Below are 24,650 nucleotides of genomic sequence, written 5' to 3'. Positions count from 1 at the left end.
TTTTCCTTTTTTTTAAATAAAAATTTACTTCATCTTGACTATATGTAGAACTTGATTTCTCACTCCACACTCTTGTCACCTCAATCAGCTCACAAACATATATAGGCTTTAACAGATCAAAATCCTAGGATGTGCCACAGGAACATAAGAAAACAAAATATGACACAAAGCCACATAAGGAAATATTAGGTCAGACAGCCAAAAGCTTGCACAAAGAACTAAGTTCTAATGAGTGTCTTAAAGGAGGAAAGCGAGGTTGAGAGGCGGAGCAGCATGCAGAAGGAATTCCAGAGCTTAGGACCAAGGCAGCTGAAGACAAGGCACACCAATGATGAAGCAATTATAATTGGGGATGCAGAAGAGCCAGAATTAGATGAGTGCAGATATGTGAACAGGTTATGGGGTTGGAGAAGATTACAGAGATAGGGAGGGACCAGGATTCAACCAAAAAGGATGCAAATGTTAAAGATGCTGCTGGGCCAGGAGCCAATGTAAATCAGCGAGCACAGGAGGTTAGAGGTAAAAGTTGTTTGGTGCAAGTTAAGACATGGGCAGAAAAGCCAGGAGTGCATTGGAAAAGTCATGTCTAGAAGTAACAAATACATGAATGAAGGGTTCAGCAGCAGATCAGCTAAGACAGGGAAGTCATCGGGTGATGTTACAGAAATGAAAATAGATTGTCTCAATGATGGTGCAAATGTGCAGTCAGAAATCACCCTCAGGATCAAATATGATACCAAGGTTGCAAACAGACTGGTTTAGTCTCAGATTGTTGCCAGGGAGAGGGGTAGAGCCGGTAGCAACAGAACAGAAACTAGAGCAAAGATCAAAAACAATGGCTTCAGTCTTCCCAATATTTAATAGGGGAAAATTTCTGCTCATCCAGTACTGGATGTCAAACAAAAATAGACAAAAATACTCCTTCCACTGGATAATCCAGTCAAAACTGTTGCTCTATACAGTACTATTTTATATAAGCTTTAAACTTTATACAAAAAACAGGAACCATGAATGACAGAATAACACAATAACAACATTTTGCATTAAGTACATGAAGGCAAATCTGCATTCAGGCTAATTTTCAAATAGCTCATGCATTTAGGGAGGTAGATTGGTAAAAACAAACAGTAACAACTCAACAATGAGTCCTTCTTTGAGGCCCAGGAAAAGTTAAATTATCAAAACTGACTGTATACAACACACCTACCTGAGTAATTTTGTTGTGGTTTGCAAGAAACATAGAGAGATTTTGTGATTCCTGTATAGATTGTGGGTCTGACATTTTACGAAGAAACTGAGCAGCTCTGAAATAAAGTTCAGATGCAGCGGTTGATTCAGTGATCGCCACAAAGCCATTATTGTACATGATAAAAAAATTACAAAGTTACTGCATATACAGCTTATTTTAAGTTTCTTCACATTTACCTACCTCTTTCTACCACTTGAAGAAATTAGAATTACCTCACCATTGTAAAGCAAAGCAATTAAGATGCAAACACAAATTTAACATGATTCAAAATGAATGGTTAGCACTGCCCTCTGATGAAACTGATGTTTATTGCAATAATGAATTGTATTGCCTGTATTGTTAGCAAAATGAGGCTAACAACATAATGAGGATTTTCAATTCCCTCCTCCTCCCCTCTTTAGTTTGAAGTGCAGCTGGTAACACTGGAAGTGTGCCAACATGAAGCAGGATCCCCACAAGACCTTTAGGCAGTATTAGAGGCTTGTGCAATATACCGATGCTTTCATGTCTTAACAGTACACTGACAAAAGACACATTTGGTCAACAGCACACAAACCACTTAGAATTAGTTAAGTTTCTCTGTACTCAACTAAAAGTTGATCAGAAACTATAGATAGATATTCTAAATTTATCAGAAACTATGGAAAATTATTTTAATTTTTACAGAAATAAAATACTGTAGGTGCTGGAAATCTGAAATAAAAACAGAAAATGCTGGAGTTACAGAGTTAACATTTCAGGCTGATGAAGAGTCAAAGACCTCATGCATTAACTGTTTCTGTCCACAAATGCTGCTTGACCTGCTGAGAATTTCCACCATTTTCTGTTTTTATTTTGCTCTTCAATTCATTATGGTTTCAGCAGGTAAAGGGAATAGATTAGTTACATAAATTAACTTCTAGCTTTCTAAGGATTAACTAAATTTAATAATGTTCATTAAATTTGAGATTTACAACAGAATCAGATTTTTCTTCCAATTTGAAAGTTGCCACCTTAATCTTTCTTTCTTTCCTTTCTCAGAGGAAGGTAGATACAAACCTTTTTAACCTGTCAGGAATTACACAAGTGTGGCACTGCTCAACTTGCCTGAGCATTCCTAAACCCCCCCACCCAAACTGGAAATTCTGCCCAATAGGTGCCCCTATTGAAGTGCAACTCCACTGAAAAATAAGTGACTAGGTTAATACTCAATACCTTCTACACTAATGTTGCCAATTGTCAGGCAACTTCCAAGTCCTGACTTACTTGAGATTAGTAACTGTAGTTAGTCAAAAGAAATATGAATTCTATTTTCAGAAATTTGCTCCTCTTAAATATTACTCAGCAACTACTCCTGATAAACTTACACAATTCATGCTCTTCTCATGCTTCTAAAGCATGTACCAATATTACAACTTATTGATTAACTTTGACATGATATCCCTCAAATTATTCTACATTTAAAATAAGTGAAATAATTAATACAAAATTTCAGACCTAGGTACCAACATACTACTACTTATAAAGAAAAACTAAGAAATGAAGCCTCACCGTTTGTACGCAGAGTGGTCATTTTTCACGCTGCATTTCATGTTCTTCAACTCATCCAATACTGCAAACATGTTAATGAATTTTCCCAGTGTGAGAAGGTAAGCTTCTGAAACAAAGTCTCGCCTCCTCTCTGCATGACATAGTCTCTTCACCTCATTACAAAATCGGTCAATTGCATTGCGCTGTTGAATACAGGCAAATAAAGTTACGAGTGTAAATCAAGTTCACATACAGGTTTTAAGTGCATCTCGAGTCATTGCAAAAAAAAAACCAAAACCAAACTTAATAGCAGTTAAATTTATACAACACCTTGCATTTATGTAGTGTGTCTAACATAATAAAATTTCCCAAAGTACTTCACAGTAGCATTGCCAATCAAAATTTGACACAATCATGTCAGATATCAGGACAGGTGACCAAAAGCTTAGTCAAAACAGGTAGGTTTTAATGAGCAGCTTCAAGGAGAAGAGAGAGATAGAAAGGGAGGAGAGGTTTAGGAAGAAAATTCCAGAGCCTAGGGCCCAGACAACTAAAAGCACCACCAATGATGCAACAACTAAAACCCGAATGCGTAGGAGCCTGGAATTGCAGGAGCACAAAGATCTCAGAGGGTTGAAGGGCTGGAGGAGATGAGAGAGATAAGGAGGAGCCAGACCATGAAAAAATCTGAAAACAAGGATCAGCATGTGAAATTGAGGCAGTGCTGGACCAGAACCAAAAGTAGGTCATCAAGCACAAGGATCATGGGGGACTAGGATTTGGTGTAAGTTAGAATATCGATAACAGAGTTTTGGATGAGGTCAAGTTGATGAAGGATGGAAGATGGGAAGTCAGTCAGGAGACCATTGGAAAAATCAAGTATAGAAGTAACAAAATCATCAATATGGGTTTTAGCAGTAGGTTAGCTGAGGCAGATCACAGTCAGGCGTAATAGCGGAGGTGGGAATAGGTGGTTTTAGTGATGGAGTGGATATGTGGTCGGAAGCTCTTCTTGGATCAAATGCAACTGGTTTAGCTCGAGATGGTTACCAGAGAGGGGAATGGACAGATCACAGCAAATGTGTCGAGAGGAAAGAGGGGACAGGGTAACAGTAGGTTTCTGTTGAAGCAGTTAAGCCAATCAAGGACAATATTTATCAGTGGGAGAACAATGTTATATGATGAAATGTAATACAAATACATTAGAAGAAATATTACTGGCATGCTTAATGAATTACATTAAGAGTCACATGTGAGGGTTAGCACAACTGACCATTCTGAGAAGACCTTTAAAGGTGAAATTGGAGGAAGAGGGTTTAAAAATACAGATACAATTTTATATTATTTTTATTTTAAAAAAAACACAAGACCATAATGCAGATAGAATTAGTTTAAATCAGGTTCTCAGAAAGCCTATCTTTTCCCATCAATGAAAGATGAATTTCAGGACCACGCAAATTAGACTATAAAGGTAGGCGTGCATAACCAAGTTAGGTGGGGAAATATTGAGTTTAAAGAATTCTTAAGATTGAAAAAGAAAATTAAGATTACTTTCAGGAACAATCTTTTAAAACACAAGTTCTTCATCACAGCTGGGAGTTTCATAAGGGGAGGAGATTGTTGCAACATAAAAGACATCAATGCTGCTATGAAAGGATGCATCAAAGAGTTTATAGAGAGCTGTGGCTCAGGAAAAGCAACAGTAGGAAGTAACAGTATGGTACAAATAGGCGTAGGGTCTCTCATCTCTGTTGCTCGATCAATTCAAATAACTAGATGGTCATAAGATGTCAGTGTGCTGTGTCCAGCAGGAAGACGATCACAAAGAAAACAGCATAACAAAGCAATAAAGTATTTTTACTTAGAAAGAAACTGCTGCAGCCTTCGAGGCCCAATGATAAAAACAGGTTTGGAGAAGTCATTTTTATGGTTCCTCAGTAAATCCATGCACGAGTGATTCGGCGCAAGGCCGACAAGCACTGGTCTGTGTGAATGTTTTAAAAGAATGTTTTGCCAATCACAAATGAAGTGAATTATCAAGCATATTGCCATCTCTAGCTTTACCAATCTGTTTAAAAGGTAAGGACGTACCCAACAGTGGGAGTTAGGATGAAGTTCCAATAAGTAGGCACAAGGTTGTGGAAGGAACATGGAAGAGAAAGAGGAGGGACACACAGGAGAGCAACAGATTGGGTGATGGAGAGCTCGGTTAGAAACGTGGCTGAAGGTAAAGGAAGATAAAGCAAAATGGAAACAGAATCAGCATATAGGATTAGGACTACTGCTTATATAGGGAATACACACCAAAACAACTTGCTTGAGCTGAGCAACCTGATTTTTGTGTTGTGATTTCTATGTCATTTCACGTATACTTAATGTGGAACAAGATGCAAGCAGCCAAGCATTGCACAATTCAGAGTTTACGGAAGGTGGATCTCAGAAGGCAGAGTCAGGCCTAGAGTCAATAAAGATCTTGGCAATGAATAATGTTAGAACAGACGTGAAATAGTGGTGGTTGACAGGATATGGGGTTCAAAGCTCCACTCTGAATCAAACAGAACACAGAATACTATAAGCAATTCAGAAAAGGTTCACTCCACTGATTCTTGGTATGGCAGAGGTTATCTTATGAGGAAAGGTTGGACAGGTTGGGCTTGTATACAATAGCGTTTAAAAGAATGAGAGGCAATCTTGTTGAAAGATATATGATCCAGAGAGGGCTTGACAGGGTGGATGCTGAAAGGACATCTCCCTTTAAGGGAGAGGCTAGAACTAGGGAACATAAATCAGGAACCCTTATTTTTAAAGTAAGACGGAGATGAGGAGAAATTTTCTTCTCTCGAGGCAGCGGTGGAGACAGGGTCATTGAATATTTTTAAGAAAGAGGTAAATAGATTCTGACTAAAAAGAGGTCAAAGGATATCAAGGGTTGGGGGGGGTGGTGTTCATTGGTAGGATAGTGGAATTGAGGACACATTGATCTTACCAAATAATGGAGCAGGTTCGAGGGGCCAAATGACCTACTTCTGCTCCCAATTCACATGTTCATTTTGTAGATGCTGCATGTATTCTGGTTCAGCTTTAAAAAGCAGCCAGGGAGATAGAGTGGGTCTCAAGGGTTGATGTTTTTTGAGGAGAGGGGAAGAACAATGGCTTTAGTCTTCCCAAAGCCTATATGTAGAATATTCAGGCATCCGTAATTCAAATGTCAGGTGGACAGTCTGACAATACAAAGATGAGAATAGGGAACGAGTAGATCAGTAATGAAACATGGAAGCTGACCAGTTCAATTGATATGTCAGAGGGGCAGCATTTAAATAAAAATTATGACAAACTCTGAGGGGTGGCAATGCAGGAGCTGTTGATGCATCCATACTGGCAATAAAGGACATAAAGGGAATCTGGTCAATGAAGTACAGGGAAACAAACAGTTGATGATCTCTGGTATTAGGGGATGCTAAATAATAAAATATTTGAAAAACTTTGAGACAGACTGAACCAGACAGTTTCCAATCTCAGCCTCCCATTTGACTTTGAGCTAAGTTTGCGGCTTCAGGGACTACGGTATTAGGAGTACAACCATTTCTAATTTATTTCAATAATTTGGATTCAGACGCCCAATGAAAACTGGTCAACTTTGCAAATGATAAAAGGGTGAATTGTAGGAAGCAGCTTGGAAAGTATTAAATGAGGGAACAAAATTTGCAAGTGGGAAAAACAATAGATGAAGTTTAATCAAGACAAATGTAAATCCCTGCACAGTGAAAGATAAATGGGCAGCATACACTCCATGAATGCTCTTCAGGTAGTTAAAGAGGAAGTTGAAAAAGACCGAAGAGTCTTAATCCAACCAAGATAGAGCAAACAGTCAACAAAGTCAATAGAATGGTTATTTATACAGCCAAAACAATAGAATGCAATCCAAGGAGGTCATAATCAAACAATACAGTTTTCTGGTTGGGCTTCACTGGTGTCCAGTTCTGGAAGCATTTCAGCCCTGGAGGAAAAGTAAAGAGCCACAAGATCTCCAATCTTAGAGGCATGAGCTATGAAGAAACACTGGAGATAGTTAGGTTTTTCCAAGTCTGGAAAGATGACCACGGCAATTTTAATGAGATACAAATTAATATGGAAAATATAAATACATACAATTTCATTCAACTTATGTGACAGTAAGACAACTTGTCATTGGCTGAAACCAGTAAAAGGCAAATTTAGTAGTGATATCTCGAAGTCTTTCCTCACACAATGAATCAATAGATTCCCAAAGAGAATGGTGGAGGCAAAACCCCTGAAATCATTTAATTAATTGAACGCTACAAAGGGCAAACATTACAGTCATTATGGATAGATAAGCTAAAGTGGGCTAAATAGGTTTGTCTATGCATAATTACATTTTGATTGCTTACCTGGAAATACATGAAATTCATAAGTTTTGTGACCTCTGGCTCAAGGACTTCCACTGTTTTTTCATAAATTTCTACTCTGTTAGGCTGCTCGTTGCATTTAACCTGTAGGAAAACAAAATTGTGAATCTGATTCGTTATATAACAATGTTCCAGAGTGCCGTAAATGTCCTTACAGACCATTCTGAAATGCCCAAGCCATTTCAGAACAGGGAAATGAAACAAAAAATTTGATAACAGAATAGCAACTTTGGTTTTGTTGACAGTCGCTTGAAGCAGGCACAGGGGTGAATTATTTCTCAGATTAAAATCTTCAATGTGAGTCCAATATTTGAAAAGTATTAAATTGCTGCATGAAGCAAAAATAAAATGGAAAAAATTAATCACTAGTCTAAGGACACAACTTCCAATAATAAAAAAACCCAAATTTTCTTTTTGATAACGTTGCTGAATTTAGAACTTATTGCTATTTTCTGGCCAAAATGGCCCTTTTTAACACGTCTGATGGGGCAGTTGCATCATGTTATCACACAGAATCTTGTAAAAGGAACCCAAACTCAATAAGAGGAAGTTACTTGAGGTTTAACTGAGAATTGACTAATTTAGAAAGCTTTCTTTTCCCCCCCCCTCCAATTATGTTGACAAACTGGATGTCCATAATGTCAATTACTGCCCCAACTCATTTTTTAAACAGCACAGAGGGAATGGGCCACATTTCAAAAGTCTTTTAAAAAGAATACATTTTAACAGGAGTTCCAACAAACCGGTGTTGCAGTACCTGAGGAATAGCTCTTGAACAACTTCTCCAAGTATACAGCATAACAGCATACTCCTGCCCTTCCTCTAGCATTTCATTCTGAAAGCAAAATAAAAATGGAAAGTCAGTTTTGTACAGTGACACTACAAACCACAATCTGAGCAAAGTAGAATAAGTCCTTATTTAATATACTGCTGGTTAACCAATATGTTAAAAGGGCAAAATACTGTGGATTAGAACAAAAAGTGCTGGAAAAACCCAGTAAGTCTGGCAGCATCTGTGCAGAGAGAAACAGAGTTAACATTGCAAGTCCAACACAACACTTCTTCCGAAGAGTCATATTGGAATCCAACATTAACTGTTTCTCTCTTCAAAGATGCTGCCAGACCTGAGTTTTTCAGCACTTTCTGTTTTTGTCAAAAGAAATGTTGACTCAGAAATGACGTTCACAACACAATGCGTCATTTTGAAAGATTTTACACCGGTGAAATCTGCAAAACCAATGTTTGTTTGCTATACCTTAAAATAGCATAAAGATTTGCATTAAATAATATTTTTATTAGGAAATCCCAAAATATTTCACAGCCTATGAATTAATTCTGAAGCACTGCCACAGCAAACTGGCACACACAGGTTACACAAGTAGCAAGTGATATGAATGGCCAGTTAATTTTTTTTAGTGATGTGGGATAAATGTTAGTCAGGCCAGTGGGGGAACTTCCTGCTTTTCAAATAGCAAAAAGGGCTGAACAGGCACATTCATCTGAAAAGATAGCTTCTCCAGTAATACGGAACTAGACTGAAATGTCAACTTAGACTTTAAACTAAGTCAAAAGAGAAATCGATCACTGAGCCAAGTGCCAGTTTTGCAGGTCCAAAGTACAGCTCAAATTTTAACCTGAGGAGTAAATCAGAGAAGATTGCAGAAAGATTTGACTAAGGATTTAAAAATTTGAAGAATGGAAAGGATTGATGGAAACAAACTGTTTCCATTGGTTGAATAGTCCAGGATAAGGAGGCACAGGCATAAGACTAAATGCAGTAGATTTTCAAAAAAAGATATCTGCAGTAGGGTCGTAAGGCTATGGAATATGCGACCTGAATTAGTCACTGAAGAAAATGCCATATCATATTTAAGGGAAGGTTATATGAGTGGTTCAAAAGAATCTGTGGATAAAGAGATAGAAGAATCAGCTGAGCACATGGGATTAGAACTATTGCTCATGAGGTGGTTAACGACTAACAGACTGGTTGGACTGAGCAGTGTTTCTGTGTTCTTCAGAAATCATATCTCCTGATCTGATCTCAAGTCAGATTTTCTTCAAAATAGGAACTGCCCTTTCTGAAATTTGGGAACTTTCCTCAAAACAAGAAACAAGAGAAACAAGATGCAATGTCAAGCTGGTGCTGCCACAAATTAAGTCTCAGGCCCAAAAAGATGAACTTAAGAAGAAATTAATTTTTACTGAGATCTACTTTACCATGCTTGAATGAACTGTCGCTTGTTCAATGTATCTTGCAATTCCTGTAACAAATGCATTTCTATCTTCAAAGTTGGTGTTGAAATTTGGCTAGAGGGGGAGAAAAAAAAACAGGGTATTCTGTTAATCCAGGTATTACATTAAGTTATACATGGAACAAACTTGCATGTCAGCTTGCTGAAGAAATTACTGTTTCACTCCCTAAGGTGCTTATATTAACTACACACAGTTGACACTAAATAAAATCTGCCCACTGTAGACCAGGGTAGACCATGGCGCAGCATTCATGGCACTGGACTATAAAGCCAGAGGCCCAGGCTAATGCTCTGGGGACAAGGGTTCAAATCCAACTATGTCAGCTGGTGAAATTTAAAATTAATTTAGAAAATCTGGAATTGAAAGCTAGCTTCAGTGCCCATAAAAACCATCTGGTTCACTAATGTCCTTTAGGGATGAAAATCTACGGCCCTTACCTGGTCTGGCGTATATGTGATTCCAGATCCACAGCAATGTGGTTGACTCCTAACTGCTCTCAAGGGATGGGCAATTATGGAAGGGCAACAAATGGCCTTGCCAGTGATGTCCAAATCCCATGAAAGAACAAAAACAAGAGAAATGGGCCACCTTTGCTAAATTTGAGAGCTAGCACAGAACAACAAAGGAGTATTTGTACCCTATTAAGTATACAAAAACCCACATCTCAAGTCATCCCTCACAATTAATATTCTTTAAAACTCTACTTAGAGAAAGACCATGGGTTTCTTTTTCCCAACCTCTTCTGAAACCACCATTTCTTACTGTGATAATTTGATGAATATCACCAGCCCTGTCGTACCACATCCAAGGGCCATTCTTCAGGTGTGAACAGAGGCCGTGTCGGCAGGTTATTCGACTGTAAAAGGCGTCACAAATGAGCCCAATAATAGCAGAATTCTTCTGGTCTCTAAACAAAGCGACTTGATAAATGAATTCAAAAAGAGCTTGGCTACCATCTTGCAACCAGAGAAAAATGATGCATGTCCAGGCCACGCACACACATACTTTCTGGCATGGGTCATTGAATGCACTTTAATACAAGGAGTCTGATGAATAAGGCAGATGAGTTGAGGGCACAAATTAACACATGGAAGTATGATGCCATTACTGTCACAGAAACAAGGTTGAGAGAGAGGCAGAATTGGCAGCTCAATATTCCAAGATATAGGGTCTTCAGGTGAGACAGGGAAGGGGGTAAAAGAGGAGGGGGTATCGCAATATTGATCAAGGAATCAATTACAGCAGTAAGGAGGGATGACATCTTAGAAGGCTCCTCAAATAAAGCCATATGGGTAGAATTTAAAAACAAAAAAGGAGCAATCACATTGCTGGGAGTGCACAATAGGCCCCAGTCAGAGAGAAATAGAACAGCAGATATGTAGGCAAATTTCAGAGAAGTGTAAAAATAATAGGATAGCGATAGTAGGGAATTTCAACTTCCCCAACATTAATTGGGTTAGTCATCATGTGATAGGTTTAGAGGGAGCGGAATTCTTAAAATGCATCCAGGAGAGCTTTTTAAGCCAGTACTTTAAAAAGTCCTACAAGAGAGGGAGCGATCCTGGATTTAATTTTAGGGAATGAAGCCGAGCAAGTGGTAGAGTTATCAGTGGGAGAACATTTTGCAGATAGTGATCATAACTCCGTTAGATTCAAGATTACTATGGAAAAGGACAAGGATGGGCCAGAAACCAGAGCTCTAAATTGAGCGAAGGTTGGTTCTAATAAGATCTGAAATGATTTGGCCACATTGGACTGGGAGCAGCTACTTATAGGTAAATCTGCATTAGAGCAGTGGGACTCATTCAAGAAGGAAACAGGGAAAGTACAGGGCCAACATATTCCAGTAATGATAAAGGTGGGACCATCAAATCCAGGGAACCCTGGACGTCGAGGGATATACAGGATTGGGGAAAAAGGGAGGCTCATGGCAGATACCAAGGGCTCAAAACAGCGGAAGCCCTCGATGAGTATATAATGTGTAGGGGGCAAACTTTAGGAGAGCAAAAAGGGGGCATGGAAAAACATTGGCAGGTAAGATAAAGGAAAAGCCAAAGTTATTTTACGTACATTAAGAGTAAGAAATTAACTAGGAAAAGATTAGGGCCCATTAAGGACCAAAGTAGTAACTTGTGTGGAGCCGGAAGACATAGGTTCTGAATGAATACTTTGTGACAGTGTTCACAAGTGAGAGGGGCGACATGGGTATGGAAATCAGGCAGAAGGGCAGTGGTATAATTAAAGAAATTAGCATATAAAGGGAGGAGGTTCTAACTGGCCTGGCGGGCTTAAAAGTAGATAAATCTCCAGGCCCGGATGAAATGTATCCCAAGCTGCTGAATGAGGCAAGGGAGGAGATAGCAGGGGCGCTGGCAATAATTTTCAATACTTCTCTGGCCACAGGAGAGGTGCCAGAGGACTGCAGGACAGCCAATGTGGTACCATTATTCAAGGAGGGAGGAAGGGATAAACCAGGGAACTACAGGCCAGTCAGTCTAACCTCAATAGTGGGGAAACTATTGGAAGCAATTCTGAGGGGCAGAATTAATCTACACTTGAGAGGCAGGGATTAATCAAGGACAGTCAGCAAGGTTTTAAGGGGAGGTCACATCTGACGAATTTGATTTAATTATTCAAAGAGGTGACCAGGTATGTAGATGAGGGCAATGCATTTGATATAGTCTACTTGGACTTCAGCAAGGCTTTTGATAAGCTCCTGCATGGGAGACTGAAAATGAAGGTAAGAGCCCATGGGATCCAAGGTAATTTGGCAAATTGGGTCCAGAATTGGCTGAGTGGCAGGAATCAGAGGATGATGGTCGAGGGGCGTTTTTGTGACTGGACGCCTGTGTCCAGTGGGGTTCCAAAGGAATCGGTGTTGGGTCCCCTGCTGTTTGTGGTATATATAAATGATTTAGACTTGTATGTAGGAGTGTTGATCAGTAAGTTTGCAGATGACATGAAAATTGGTGGGGTAGTAAATAGTCAGGAGGGTCGTTTTAGATTATAGGAGGATATGGACGCGCTGGTCAGATGGGCTGGTCAGAGGCAAATGGAATTTAATCCAGATAAGTGTGAGGTGATGCACTTAGGCAAGTCAAACTAGGCACAGGAATACACGATGAATGGTAGGACCCTGGGAAGTACCAAGAGATCAGAGGGACCTTGGTGTGCATGTCCACCAGTCCCTTAAGGTAGCGGGACAGGTAGATAAGGTGGTTCAGGCGGATTATGGGATACTTGCATTTATTAGCCAGGCGTAGAATATAAGAGCAGGGAGGTTATGCTGGAACTGTATAAAACACTGGTTAGGCCACAGATAGAGTATTGTGTGCAGTTCTGGAATCCTCATTATAGGAAGGATGTGATCGCACTAGAGAGAGCGCAGAGGAGAATTACCAGGATGTTGCCTGGGCTGTAGAGTTTTAGTTATGAAGAAAGATTGGGTAGACTGGGGTTATTTTCCATGGAGCAGAGAAGATTGAGGGGGGACATGATTGTGGTGTATGAAATTATGAGGGGCATAGATAGAGTAGACAGGAAGGAACTTTTCCTCTTGGTGGAGGGATCAATAACCAGGGGGCATAGATTTAAGGTAATGGGCAGGAGGTTTAGAGGGGATGTGAGGAAGCATTTTTTCACCCAGAGGGTGGTGGGAAATTGGAACTCAATGCCCAAAAGGGTGGTAGAGGCCAAAACCCTCACAACAATTATGTAGTATCTGGATGTGCACTTGCGATGCCATGGCATTCAAGGTCATGGGCCTAGCGCTGGAAAATGGAATTAGAATAGTTAGATACTTGTTTGACAGGTGAAGACTCGATGGGCCAAAGGGTCTTTTTCTGTGCTTTAGACCGCTATGACTCGAAACGACAGGAAGAATCCTTGTTGATTTTCTTCCCCTCCCAAATGTATGGCAACTATATCATTACGAACTATTGTTCTGCCATGTCACAGGATCAGTTAATTCAGCAGACAGTCTGGATGAAACATGATCATGAGTTAACCAAGAATTCATTTTTTTTCAAAATCTTCTTACTTGGTACAATAGTGATGAAGGAGGTGGTTCGATACAAGGCTGTTGGTCAGGCAATGGTAGGTCTTCCAAAAGGTCAACATTGGACAAGGCATCTTCCAAAGTCACTTGTGCAGTCATGGTCCTTCTGAATGGAAAATTAAATGGAAAATTAAACTGTATAGCCATCTAATTTATAGCACTTACCTTACAATGCCAACTTAGTGAATATGCATTTGTCATTGATAAATATGGTCATAAAAAGGGATTGATAGTAACCATTAGCTTTTTAACTATAATCCTAATGGAGGGAAAATAAAGACTTAGAGCTCCAACACTTTGTCTTTCGAGAGTAATAAAATAAGAATCAATTTTAAATTCAAGCCAGAATTAAGATATGTAATTGTTCGACCGTATGAATGTACACGTAGATTCCATCCCATTACCAATACTTAATTTATCCTTTTTTAGCCTATGGACATTACAAGAAAAAAAAAGAAAAAAAGAGTGAACTCACTCGCTGTACCTATTAAATGGATTCAATTCACTATGAGCCTTGCTGGAAGATGCAATTTGTCTTCTTATAATGTAAGTCAAAATGATCACAGTTCTGCAGCACCATTACTTGCAGGAAGTTATTTACCAAAATATAACTGCAAGGAAGACATCTATATATACGCATCTATATACTTGCCATTCTATACAAAAATATTATAATAGCAGAAAATGTTTTTGCCTTCTATTTCATAATGTACAAACTAAAAGCTAATCCAATTCCATTATCATATTTAAATTTCATTTGTGTTGTCATACCTTTATTTTTAGGCCACATGAGTCAGACCCATATTAGAAGGCTGATGAAAAGGGAATCTTGAGGGTTTGATAAAGAAACCGACATATTTAATGCAAATGAAGGACTCTGTTGGACAGTTCAAATAGGATAATGGATGTCTGGCAGGGTATTACAAGACAGTAAGTAATTCAACTGAGTGGTTCCGATGCTACCTTGCAAATCACAAGAGCAAAACTTGAAGTGTTTATGAATGGCATCAGAATCAATAAATCTAACAGCTGCCATAAATAAACCAACAGATATGTACTGTCTTTCCTCTACAACACACTGCCTTAGCATGTGGTGGAGGCAGATTCAATCGTGGTTTTGAAAAAGGAATTGGGTAATTGTCTGAAGAGAAGAAATTTGCAGGGCTGCAGAATGGGACTAGCTGAGTAGCTCTTGCAGGGGGAGACACAGACACAACAGACCAAATGGCCTCCTCCTTTGCTCTAACCATTCTATGGGGGTCGGCAGGAATGTGGAGTTGAGGTTACAATCAGGTCACCCGTGATCTTATGGAATGGCGGATTAGACTTGAGGGACTTGCTCTTAATTCATTTGTTTATATGATGCCACATCCTTTCACAAAACATGATTTACCTGCAGAGAGGTAAGGGGGCCACCAAGCGCTGCTGGTTCATTTACATATAGGTAAAGATGGTGTCTTCACACAAGTTCAATATTTGTAACCATACATGATAATATTTAACTATCTTCCAAGCGCTACAGCTCCTGAATCTTCAATGACACATTGCCCAGCAATTTTTTGGCAAACAGAATACAAAACACACCATTTCACACCATTTCAATTAAACTTGGCTTTAGCTGTGTTACACAAGCATAAACACACATATTTTACACACACGTTTTACTAAAAAGTAACCCAGTGTTACAATCCAGTTGGGACCAGGAACCTTTTGCTTAAAGCAGGCAGTTTAAAATCCCAGTTACCCACTAGGAGAATAAAACCACAAGATTCCACACTTTAAACAAACAAAATAAACTTTACTATGAAAAGTCAGAAAAGTAAAACAATCTTCTGTGATATCTATCTTATACTCTAATATTCAAAATTAACATGAGGTAAATATGGATCAACAGGCAAACTGTGATCAAACACTTCTTCAGTGCACATTAAATGCAAATGCATTAAATACAATTGCGACCAAGGCAGATACCAGGGATTTCTCAGCAACCGACCCACGCATCAGTAACCATTGTTACAAAATTTCATGAGGAATTTCAATTCTTCATATTTGAAGATCTAGCCTCTGACTTCCCTCAAATGCCACCCTGATTCAATCTGCCTCAATGACAGTTCACCTCCCAATGGTTCAATCTCCTCCACAGGATTCACAAAGCTGCACTCAAGCTTCTAATTACTGGCACACTTCCAACTCTTTCATGGACCACTCGCTTCACTAAGCTGGCACTGCCCCTGGGTTTCTCTGGGCGCCAGCCTCCTGACTGCACCAAGCTATAAACGTTTCCCAGGACTTTGCTGAGCCCCAACTGCCTGAAGCCTGCTAACAGCAGCATCTTTTCAGTATGGCCTCTTCCCCTTGCTGCAGAACATCAGATAAATTTAAACCAGAGAACCTTCTTAAGCTCTACCTCTCTCCTTGACAACGTAGCCTTTCTGGATACACAATGCAAGGTCAACAAATTTAGCTCTAACTCCCAAAACAAAACATCTCTCTGGACTACACTTCTTTGCAAGCAGTGTAAACCACATCTCCAATTCTCGAACTATGTAAATCCACCTGCTGTTTTAGAATCTTACTTTTCTAGCTGTTAACCCCTTAAGTCAACATGGCCCCAACTTTTTATTTGCAATAGACTCTAAGCTGCTTCAGTTACATATATTCCAGTTTGTAGAGTTACCTTTAATCTTCCCAGAGCTAAAAATTACCATTAAAATATTAACATGAACCATGAACTAGATATTTCCAAAACCAGCGTGAGAATGGATTTTTAAAAATATTCTGGGGAATATTGTTATTATGGAAAGAAGGATGTGTGTGTATGTGCACGCGTGCACGCACACACAAACAATTTAATTAAGCTGGGGAAAGGTTACTAGAGACAGCTTGTCTGGGAGGCAAGACATGAAAGGATAGAGGCATTAGGTTTGAGGTACAATAGGTTGGATCAGGTATATTACATTTTATTGACCTGAAAGCAGAGACAAAATATGATTTTATATTTAGAAGGATTTGAGCTTCAAAAAGGTGCGAGGAACCTGAGATGAAAGGGGGAGAAAGATATTTTAGATCTGTTGAGAGCTTGGGGGTTGGCTGTGTGAGGAAGATCTCCTGGAAACAGTTTTAACCTGGGAGAAGATACAGTTTGAATCAGCCATCCAGTCAGGCTAGGAAAGTCTTATACTGCAAAATGCAGTCTTGTTCTGAAGTCTTAGATTTCCACAGCAGAGTGAAAGGGAGTTTAAGAAATCATGTGGTATGCCTTTATTAAAGCTACAGCAGTTTGGCTTGAGTAATATTACTGGATTTTATAGTTGAACATCTATAAGGGAGTATTGCCTGGAATGTGTTTACTTGCAGGTCTGACCAAGTATAGAGTATTTTTGGGAATGTTTTGTAAGATTAACTTTAAACTTTGTAAATGTAATCTTGTGAGCTTAAGATTTCTTTTCTTCCTGTAATAAAACTTTTTACTTTTGGGATTTTAAAAATTGTCATGGACTTCTTGTTGCTGGGATCAGCATGTTTTCTTCTCGCTTTCAGAATAAAAAAAGGGTATGGCCTGTAAGCCAAGTTTCACTCCAGCATTACCACCAAGCCATGGGGTCAACCCTGGTTCAATGAAGAGTGCAGGAGTGCATGCCAGAAGCAGCACAAGGCATACCTAAAAATGAGGTGTCAACCCATTGAAGCAAACAGTATAAGCAGCAAATGATAGACAGAGCTAAGCAATTCCACAATCAATGGATCAGATCTAAGCTCTGCAGTCCTACCACATTCAGTTGTGAATGATGGTGGATAATTAAACAACTCATTGGAGGAGGTGGCTTCACACATATCCCCAGCCTCAAAGATGGTGCAGCCCAGCACGAATACAAAAAGCAAGGCTGAAGCATTTGCAACAATCTTCAGCCAGAAGTGCCAAGTGATCAATCCATCAGTGTCTCCTCCAAAGGTACCTAACATCACAGATGCTCATCTTCAGCCAATTTAATTCACTCCACATGATATCAAGAAACAGCTGAAGGCACTGGATACTGCAAAGGCTATGGGTCCTGCCAGTATGATAGTCAGACAATAGTACTGAAGATTAAAAACAAAAAACTGCGGATGCTGGAAATCCAAAACAAAAACAGAAATACCTGGAAAAACTCAGCAGGTCTGGCAGCATCAGCAGAGAAGAACAAAGTTGACGTTTTGAGTCCTCATGACCCTTCAACAGAACTAAATAGAAATAAAAAAGGGGTGAAATATAAGCTGGTTGGGGTGGGAGTGGGGGGGTTTGTTGGGACAAGCAAGCAATGATAGGAGATAACCAAAAGATGTCACAGACAAAAGAACAAAGAGGTGTTGAAGGTGGTGATATTATCTAAAAGAATTAAGAGTGGAGAGCAGGACAAGCAAGGTAGCTCTAGTGAGGGTGGGGTGAAATAAACGATGGGTGGAATACATTTAAAAATAATGGAAATAGGTGGGAAAAGAAAAATCTATATAAATTATTGGAAAAAACAAAAGGGAGGGGATGGAGGAGGGAGTTCAAGATCTAAAGTTGTTGAACTCAATATTCATTCCGGAAGGCTATAGAGTGCCTAGTCGGAAGATGAGGTGCTGTTCCTCCAGTTTGCGTTAAGCTTCACTGGAACAATGCAGCAAGCCAAGGACAGACATGTGGGCAAGAGAGCAGGGTAGAACTCATCTTCTGACTAGGCACCCCACCCCCACTAGAGCTAACTTGCTTATCCTGCTCTCCACTCTTAATTAGCACATTCTTTTAGATAATATCACCACCTTCAACACCTCTTTGTTCTGTGATATCATTTGGTTATCTCCTCCTATCACTGCTTGCTTCTCCCAACAACCACACCCCCCTTCTTCCCCCTCGCCAAACCAGCTTATATTTCACCTCTTTCCTATTTCTACTTAGTTCTGTTGAAGGGTCATGAGGACTCGAAACGTCAACTTTGCTCTTCTCCGCCGATGCTGCCAGACCTGCTGAGTTTTTCCAGGTATTTCTGTTTATGTTTTGCCCTATTCCCATGCTGCTAATGTAGTATCAGCTTAAGCTGTTTCCACTGGTTAGTTAAATCATAATGGGCAGAATCTTGGATGGAGGCATCAGCAGCTCATGCCACTGGTTACGGCGTTTATCTGCATCCATCCACTCAAAATATTTTTGTGCCATAACTTGTTGAGAGTACAAGCTTATAAGAGCGCAACGAGAACAAACAGGGCGTGTGGGAATTTCGAACACTGGGGAAAGCAACAGCCTATCTCCTTAACCAATGAGATTTAAAAACTGAGTAGGGAACATGAAAAACAGAGAAGAAATAGGGTGAATTAAGTGTAAAATGGAGGTGCAGAAATAAGGAGAGGGAGAGAAAGATTGGAGTGGGAGAAAAAAAACAAGGAAATGAAGGAAATAATGTAAAAATTTGAAGTGTGAATTTTGTTAAGAATCTCTTAGAAGAATCTGCTACATGCAGGAGTGAATGTACCATTTAAAATTGTACCATTTCTGGTCCAAAGGTTTATTGACATTCCATTAACAACAGTCACATTATTAAAAAGATACTTACAGTTAATTACTTAATTTTCTATGGCACATTTAATTAACAATTCACATGCAATACAGAATCATAGAATCTTTACCATGCAGGACAAGGCCATTCAGGCCATCGAGTCTGCACTGGCTCTCAAAGACCATTCTACCTTGTCCCACTCCCCTGCCTTATTCTCATAACCCTGCACATTCTCTCTTTTCAGATAGCAATACAATTCACTCTAGAATACCTTGATCGAGCCTGCTTCCACCACCCTCTCATGTTGCTTTTTCCAGACTCCAAAGCCCTCTGGGTGAAAAAAAACCTTTCCTCACATCTCTTTTACTCTTTTTGCCAATTATTTTGAATCTGTGCCCTATAGTTCTTGATGCTCTCTAGTGGGAACAGTTTCTCGCTATTAACCCTATCCATATCCCTCAGGATCTTGAATACCTCTAACAAGTCTCCTCTCAGCCTTCTTTTCTCTAACAAAAACCATTCCAACCTTTCCAATCTATCCTCACAGCTACCGTTCTTTATCTCTGGAATCATTCTGGTTAATCTCGTCTGCACTCTCTCCAATGCTTTCACATCCTTCCTCAAGTATGGCACCCAGAACTGGACGCAGTACTCCAGATGATTCCTAACTAGCATCTTATTGAAGTTCAACATGACCTTCTTACTCTTGTATTCAATGCCCCTATTAATAAAGCCTAAGACAGAAACTATTATGCTTTATTAACTGCTCTTTCAACATGCCTTGCCATCTTCAGTGACTTATGTACATATAAGCCGAGGTCCCTCTGTTCCTGCACATCTTTAATTTATGCTGTCTCTGCATATTCTTCTTGCCAAAATGAATCACCTCACACTTCTCTGCATTGAACTCGATCTGCCAATTGTCTGCCCAATCCATTAACATGTCCATGTCCTTTTGAAGTACAAGACTATCCTCATCACAGTTGACAATGTTTCCAATCTTTGTATGGCCTGTAAATTTTGAAATCATGCTGTGAACACCATAGTCTAGGTCATTAATGTACATCAGGAAGAACAAGAGTCCCAACACTGACCCCTGGGGAACTTCACTACAAACCTTTTCCAATCTGGCTAACAACCATTTATCACTATTGTAACCTGTCACTCAAGCCAGTTTCTTAAGTGACTATTTTCCCTTTTATTCCATGAGCTAGAATTTTGTTCACAAGTTTATGTGGCACTGTATCAAATGCCTTTTGAAAATCCATATATACCACATCAGTGTTTCCCTTATCAACCTTCTCTGTTATCTCAAAAAAACTCCAGTAAGTTAGTTAAACATGATTTTCCCTTAATTAGTCCATGCTAGCTTTCCTTAATTCTCCTGCACTTGTTGAAATGGCAATTGATTTTGTCCTGAAGTAGTTTCCAGAAGTGTCCCTGCCACTGAAGTCAGATTGGCGGACACGATAGGTCGAATGGCCTCCTTCTGTGCTGTAAACATCTATCAATCTGTGAGATTGACTGGTCTGTAGTTGTCGGCTTTATCCTTGCACCCCTTTTTGAACAAGGGTGTAACATTTGCAATTTTCCAGTCCTCTGGTACCACCCCTGTATCTAAGGAAGATCGTGCCTCTGCAATTTCCACTCTCACTTCCCTCAGTACCCTTGGATGCGTCTCATACAATCCTGGTACCTTATCAATTTAAAGTAAATATAGCCTAACATCTTTCATTCTCAATTGCAAATTCTTCTAGTGTACCAGTTACCTCCTCTCTCACCTCAACCTGGGCTGTATCTTCTTCCTTTGTTAAGATGGATGCAAAGGGCTCGTTTAACATCTCCACTATTTCTTCTGCCTCCATGTGCAAGTCCCCTTTTTATCCCTAATCGACCCTACTCTTTCTTTTACCATCTTTTATTATTTATATGCTTATGGAAGACCTTGGCAATGTCTTACAAAAAAAAAGGAGGGCACTAAGAGCGAGATGGGTTTGTGCAAAACAAACAAAGCAGCAGGCTGGTGTCAAGGGGTATGAGGAGAGAATGGGAGTACAGCATTGAGATAGAGGAACAATCATGATTATATTGAATGGCGGAGCAAACTTGAAGGGCCAAATGACTTACTCCTGCTCCTATTTTCTATGTAAGCAATATAAATTGTCCAGCAAATTCTGAAGATTCGCAACTCTTAGTGTATCTCTTAACCGCCTGGATTTGCTGGCTAATTTGTATATTAATAATGATGCACAAAATTAATGTAGTTAGTTTCCAGCAAGGATCAGTTCAATTGTCATTTTTCTTCTTGAATTTTCTAATAATTATTCATAAGACTTAAACCATAATGCTGATAATTATGTCGCAGATCAAAATGCTACATTCTATTTAAGCAATAACACGTTTTACCAAAATTGAACTCAGTGACCAGTTATAATATTGAATCAAGAACAGGAAAGGGTCTGCTGACACCATGAAATTGTTTCTGTATGGAGAATTTGCCAGCATTCCAACTTTCAACAGTATGCAATAATATAATGAGATAGTTGATGCACTGGTGTTAATTTTCCGAAATTCGCTAGATTCTGGAAAGGTTCCATCAGGTTGGAAAGTAGGAAATATAACCTCTCTATTCAAGGGAAGGAGGAGAAAACAGGATACTATAGACCAGTTAGCTTGACGTCTGTAGTGGGGAAGTCGTAAGAATCAATCATTAAGGAGGTAAAAGCTGGACACTAAGAAGAGCTCAAGGCAATAGGAAAGAGTCAGCATGTTTTGTGAAAGGAAAATCATGTTTAACCAAATCTACTGGAGTTTTTTTTTAAGGAGTAACATGAGCAGTGGATAAAGAGGAGCTTGTAGATATACTGTATTTGGATTTCCAGAAGGCATTTGATAAGGTGCCACATCAAAGGCTATTACGGAAAATAAAGCGCATGGTGTAGTGGATAACATATTAGCATGGATAGAAGATTGGCTGGTTGGCAGAAAGCACAGATTATGCATAAATGGGTCTTTTTCTGATTGGCAGGGTGTGACGAGTGGCATCCCACATGGGTCTGTGCTGGGGCCTCAACTTTTTACGATATACATCAATGACTTAGATGAGGGGAGTGAAGACATGGTAGCTAAATTTGCAGGTGACACAAAGATAGGAAGGAAAGTATGTTGTGAAGAGGGCACGAGGAGGTTACAAATGGATATAGATAGAGTGAGTGGGCAAAGATCTGGCAAATGGAGTTTAACGTGGGAAAATGTGAAGTTGTTCACTTTGGCAGGAAGAACAAAAAAGCAGCGTATTACGTAAATGGAGAACAACTGCATTATTCTGAGGTGCAAAGAGATCTAGGTGTTTCAGTACACGAGTCACAAAAAGTATGCAGATACAATAAGTAATTAAGAAGGCTAATGGAATGCTATCCTTTATTACAAGAAGAGTTGAACATAAAAGTAAGGATGTTATGCTTTAGTTATACAGGGCGTTGGTAAGACCGCACCTCGAATACTGTGTGCAGGTTTGGTCTCCTTATTTAAGGAAGGATATAAATGTGTTGGAGGTGGTTCAAAAGAGGTTTACCAGATTGATATCTGGAATGAGTGGGTTGTCTTAGATAGAAAGGTTGGACAGGCTGGGCTTGTTTCCACTGGAGTTTAGAAGAGTGAGGGGTGATTTGATTGAAGTATACAAGATCCTGAACTGCCTTGACAAGGTGGACGTGGAAGGGATGTTTCCCCTTTTGGGCAAGTCCAGAACTAGGGAGGCACTGTTTTCAAATTAAGAGACGCCCTTTTAGGACAGAGATGAGGAAAATTTTTTCTCTGAGCGACTTTGGAATTATCTGCCTCAGAAGGGGTAGAGGCGGGGGTCATTGAATATTTTTAAGACAGAGGTAGAGAGATTCTTGTTAGGTAAGGGAATCAAAGGTTATCGGGGTTGTGGAAATCGAAACACAAGACCACCAGCCATGATCTTATTGAATGACGGTGCAGGCTTAAGGGGCTGAATGGTCTACTCCTGTTCCTATTTCTTATGTTCGTTATAAACAAAGCAATCCATGCAGCACTCTGGGCAGCAACCAGGACCCAAAGTTTCATGGATCCTGAAATAGGGCAACTTGTAAGGAATCACAATCCCAGGAAATTGTACCCAACTACACCTTCAGCATTGATCTTGCCAGAAATTGCTTGCTGCCTTCTCACTAACTCAATTACTGTTGGTCTGTTGGGCACTTGCATCACTATTGGCACATTTTGGGTGCCCAGCAGTCAACACATTCTTAGAAACATCAAAGGCTGCTTCGAGGGGTAGGAGTAAAAGAAATTGATATGCCAAACAAGATGGATGCATACCAGCATCCAGAACAAGTGGGCTCCATTTGAGGAAGTGGGAAAATCCAGGCCAATGAAATAGCCTGGAATCTAGATAAGGATGTAATTTTTTTGCTCCTGACTCCCTTATCACTTGGTATTGTTTTCTCCTCCTGGCATAGATCCCAAAAATTCCAAACCAAGTTTGAAAGAAAGAAAAACTTGCATTTATACAGTGCCTTTCACAACTATCAGGCGTCTCAATGCACTTTACAGCCAATGAAGTACTTTTGAAGTGCTGGCATTGCTATAATCCAGGAAATGTGGCGGCGTGTTTTACACATAACAAACTCCCACAAGCAGCATTAATGTAACAAGCACCAGATTATCTGATTTTGTGATCGTTACAGACGGACGGACTGGGGGTGTAATTTAAACAGCACTAATTCGCCTCTTACCACCCAACCGTAAACAAGAAGGTGTTTTTATTTGCCTCCTCCTTTATAAGCTGTGGCATATTTCCCAATCCCCTCGGTTTTGATGTGATCTAATTTTCTATTAATAACGCCACAAACTCAGGATAGGATGAACTTAAAGGGTTAGTTTATTTGCACACACAAAACATGGGAGGAGGGTCACAACATTGCCTCCTTTGTGTTTGTTCAGTAAACAAGAGATAGAGAAAAGATAAATTTACAGTGCAGGGGCCACAGAGAAAAGAAATAGTGTTTCATGTGGGTTCTAGAATCCAAAAACCAAAATCAAAGTCCAATAATGTATTCCTTCACAGAGGTCAGTGAGCTGAAAACCAATGTTAGATAATTCAATTTTCCAGTGGGGTTGACTTCACACAGTAAGATAGGCATGCAGAGATTAATCAGTCTTGTAGGCAATGGTACAAAATTTCTAGCAGAAGCAGTGCAGATGGGGCCAAATGTCCAACCTGGGCCAGAGCCCCAGGCCTGAGGGGCTGCTAGTCAAACAGTTAAAAACAGACCGACTTTGCAATTCAGCCAATAGTACCCTTCCATAAGCCAGAGGCCCATGTCACATGATTCCCACCTCTCCACACTGTCTTTGACAAAGGACATGTATCCCCACCTAGGTCTACGAAATTGTTAAATTTCAACCATTAAGAATTGAAAGTAAGTTTGCAGGGCCCTTTGTCTTAGCAGGCAAGCAGATTCCTGTTGGCCAGCCTGAGTCATGAAATGCATATGGCCTTTGTATAGCTCTCTGAATTTAATGTGTACTGTCCACAGGAGATGGTTAGTGGCCCTTCAGGGATAAATATATCCAAGTTTCCCCAAGACTGCCAGATAGCTTTGATTGAT

General features: G+C 39.7%; 1 protein-coding gene across 3 annotated transcripts in view; it reads right to left on the bottom strand.

Annotated features, from left to right (window-relative positions):
* Nucleotides 1–24,650, bottom strand: part of cyfip1 (cytoplasmic FMR1 interacting protein 1) — a 229,254-nt gene that overhangs the window by 173,437 nt on the left and 31,167 nt on the right. For 2 of the 3 annotated variants that reach the window (XM_041198916.1, XM_041198915.1), the window contains exons 1-7: nucleotides 17,635–17,653; nucleotides 13,478–13,601; nucleotides 9,403–9,492; nucleotides 7,943–8,020; nucleotides 7,168–7,269; nucleotides 2,780–2,961; nucleotides 1,208–1,304 (exon numbers count right to left, since the gene is read on the bottom strand). In XM_041198916.1, the coding sequence (XP_041054850.1) occupies nucleotides 1,208–1,304; nucleotides 2,780–2,961; nucleotides 7,168–7,269; nucleotides 7,943–8,020; nucleotides 9,403–9,492; nucleotides 13,478–13,594 (666 nt within the window). In that variant the 5' untranslated portion in view covers nucleotides 13,595–13,601; nucleotides 17,635–17,653. Of the gene's footprint in view, nucleotides 1–1,207; nucleotides 1,305–2,779; nucleotides 2,962–7,167; nucleotides 7,270–7,942; nucleotides 8,021–9,402; nucleotides 9,493–13,477; nucleotides 13,602–17,634; nucleotides 17,654–24,650 lie in introns of those variants that run through there. The other variant, XM_041198917.1, reaches the window with a different exon arrangement.

Source organism: Carcharodon carcharias, chromosome 11, assembly GCF_017639515.1.
Source record: "Carcharodon carcharias isolate sCarCar2 chromosome 11, sCarCar2.pri, whole genome shotgun sequence".
NCBI classification, from domain to species: domain Eukaryota; kingdom Metazoa; phylum Chordata; class Chondrichthyes; order Lamniformes; family Lamnidae; genus Carcharodon; species Carcharodon carcharias.
This window is presented reverse-complemented; position numbering and strand designations above follow the sequence as displayed.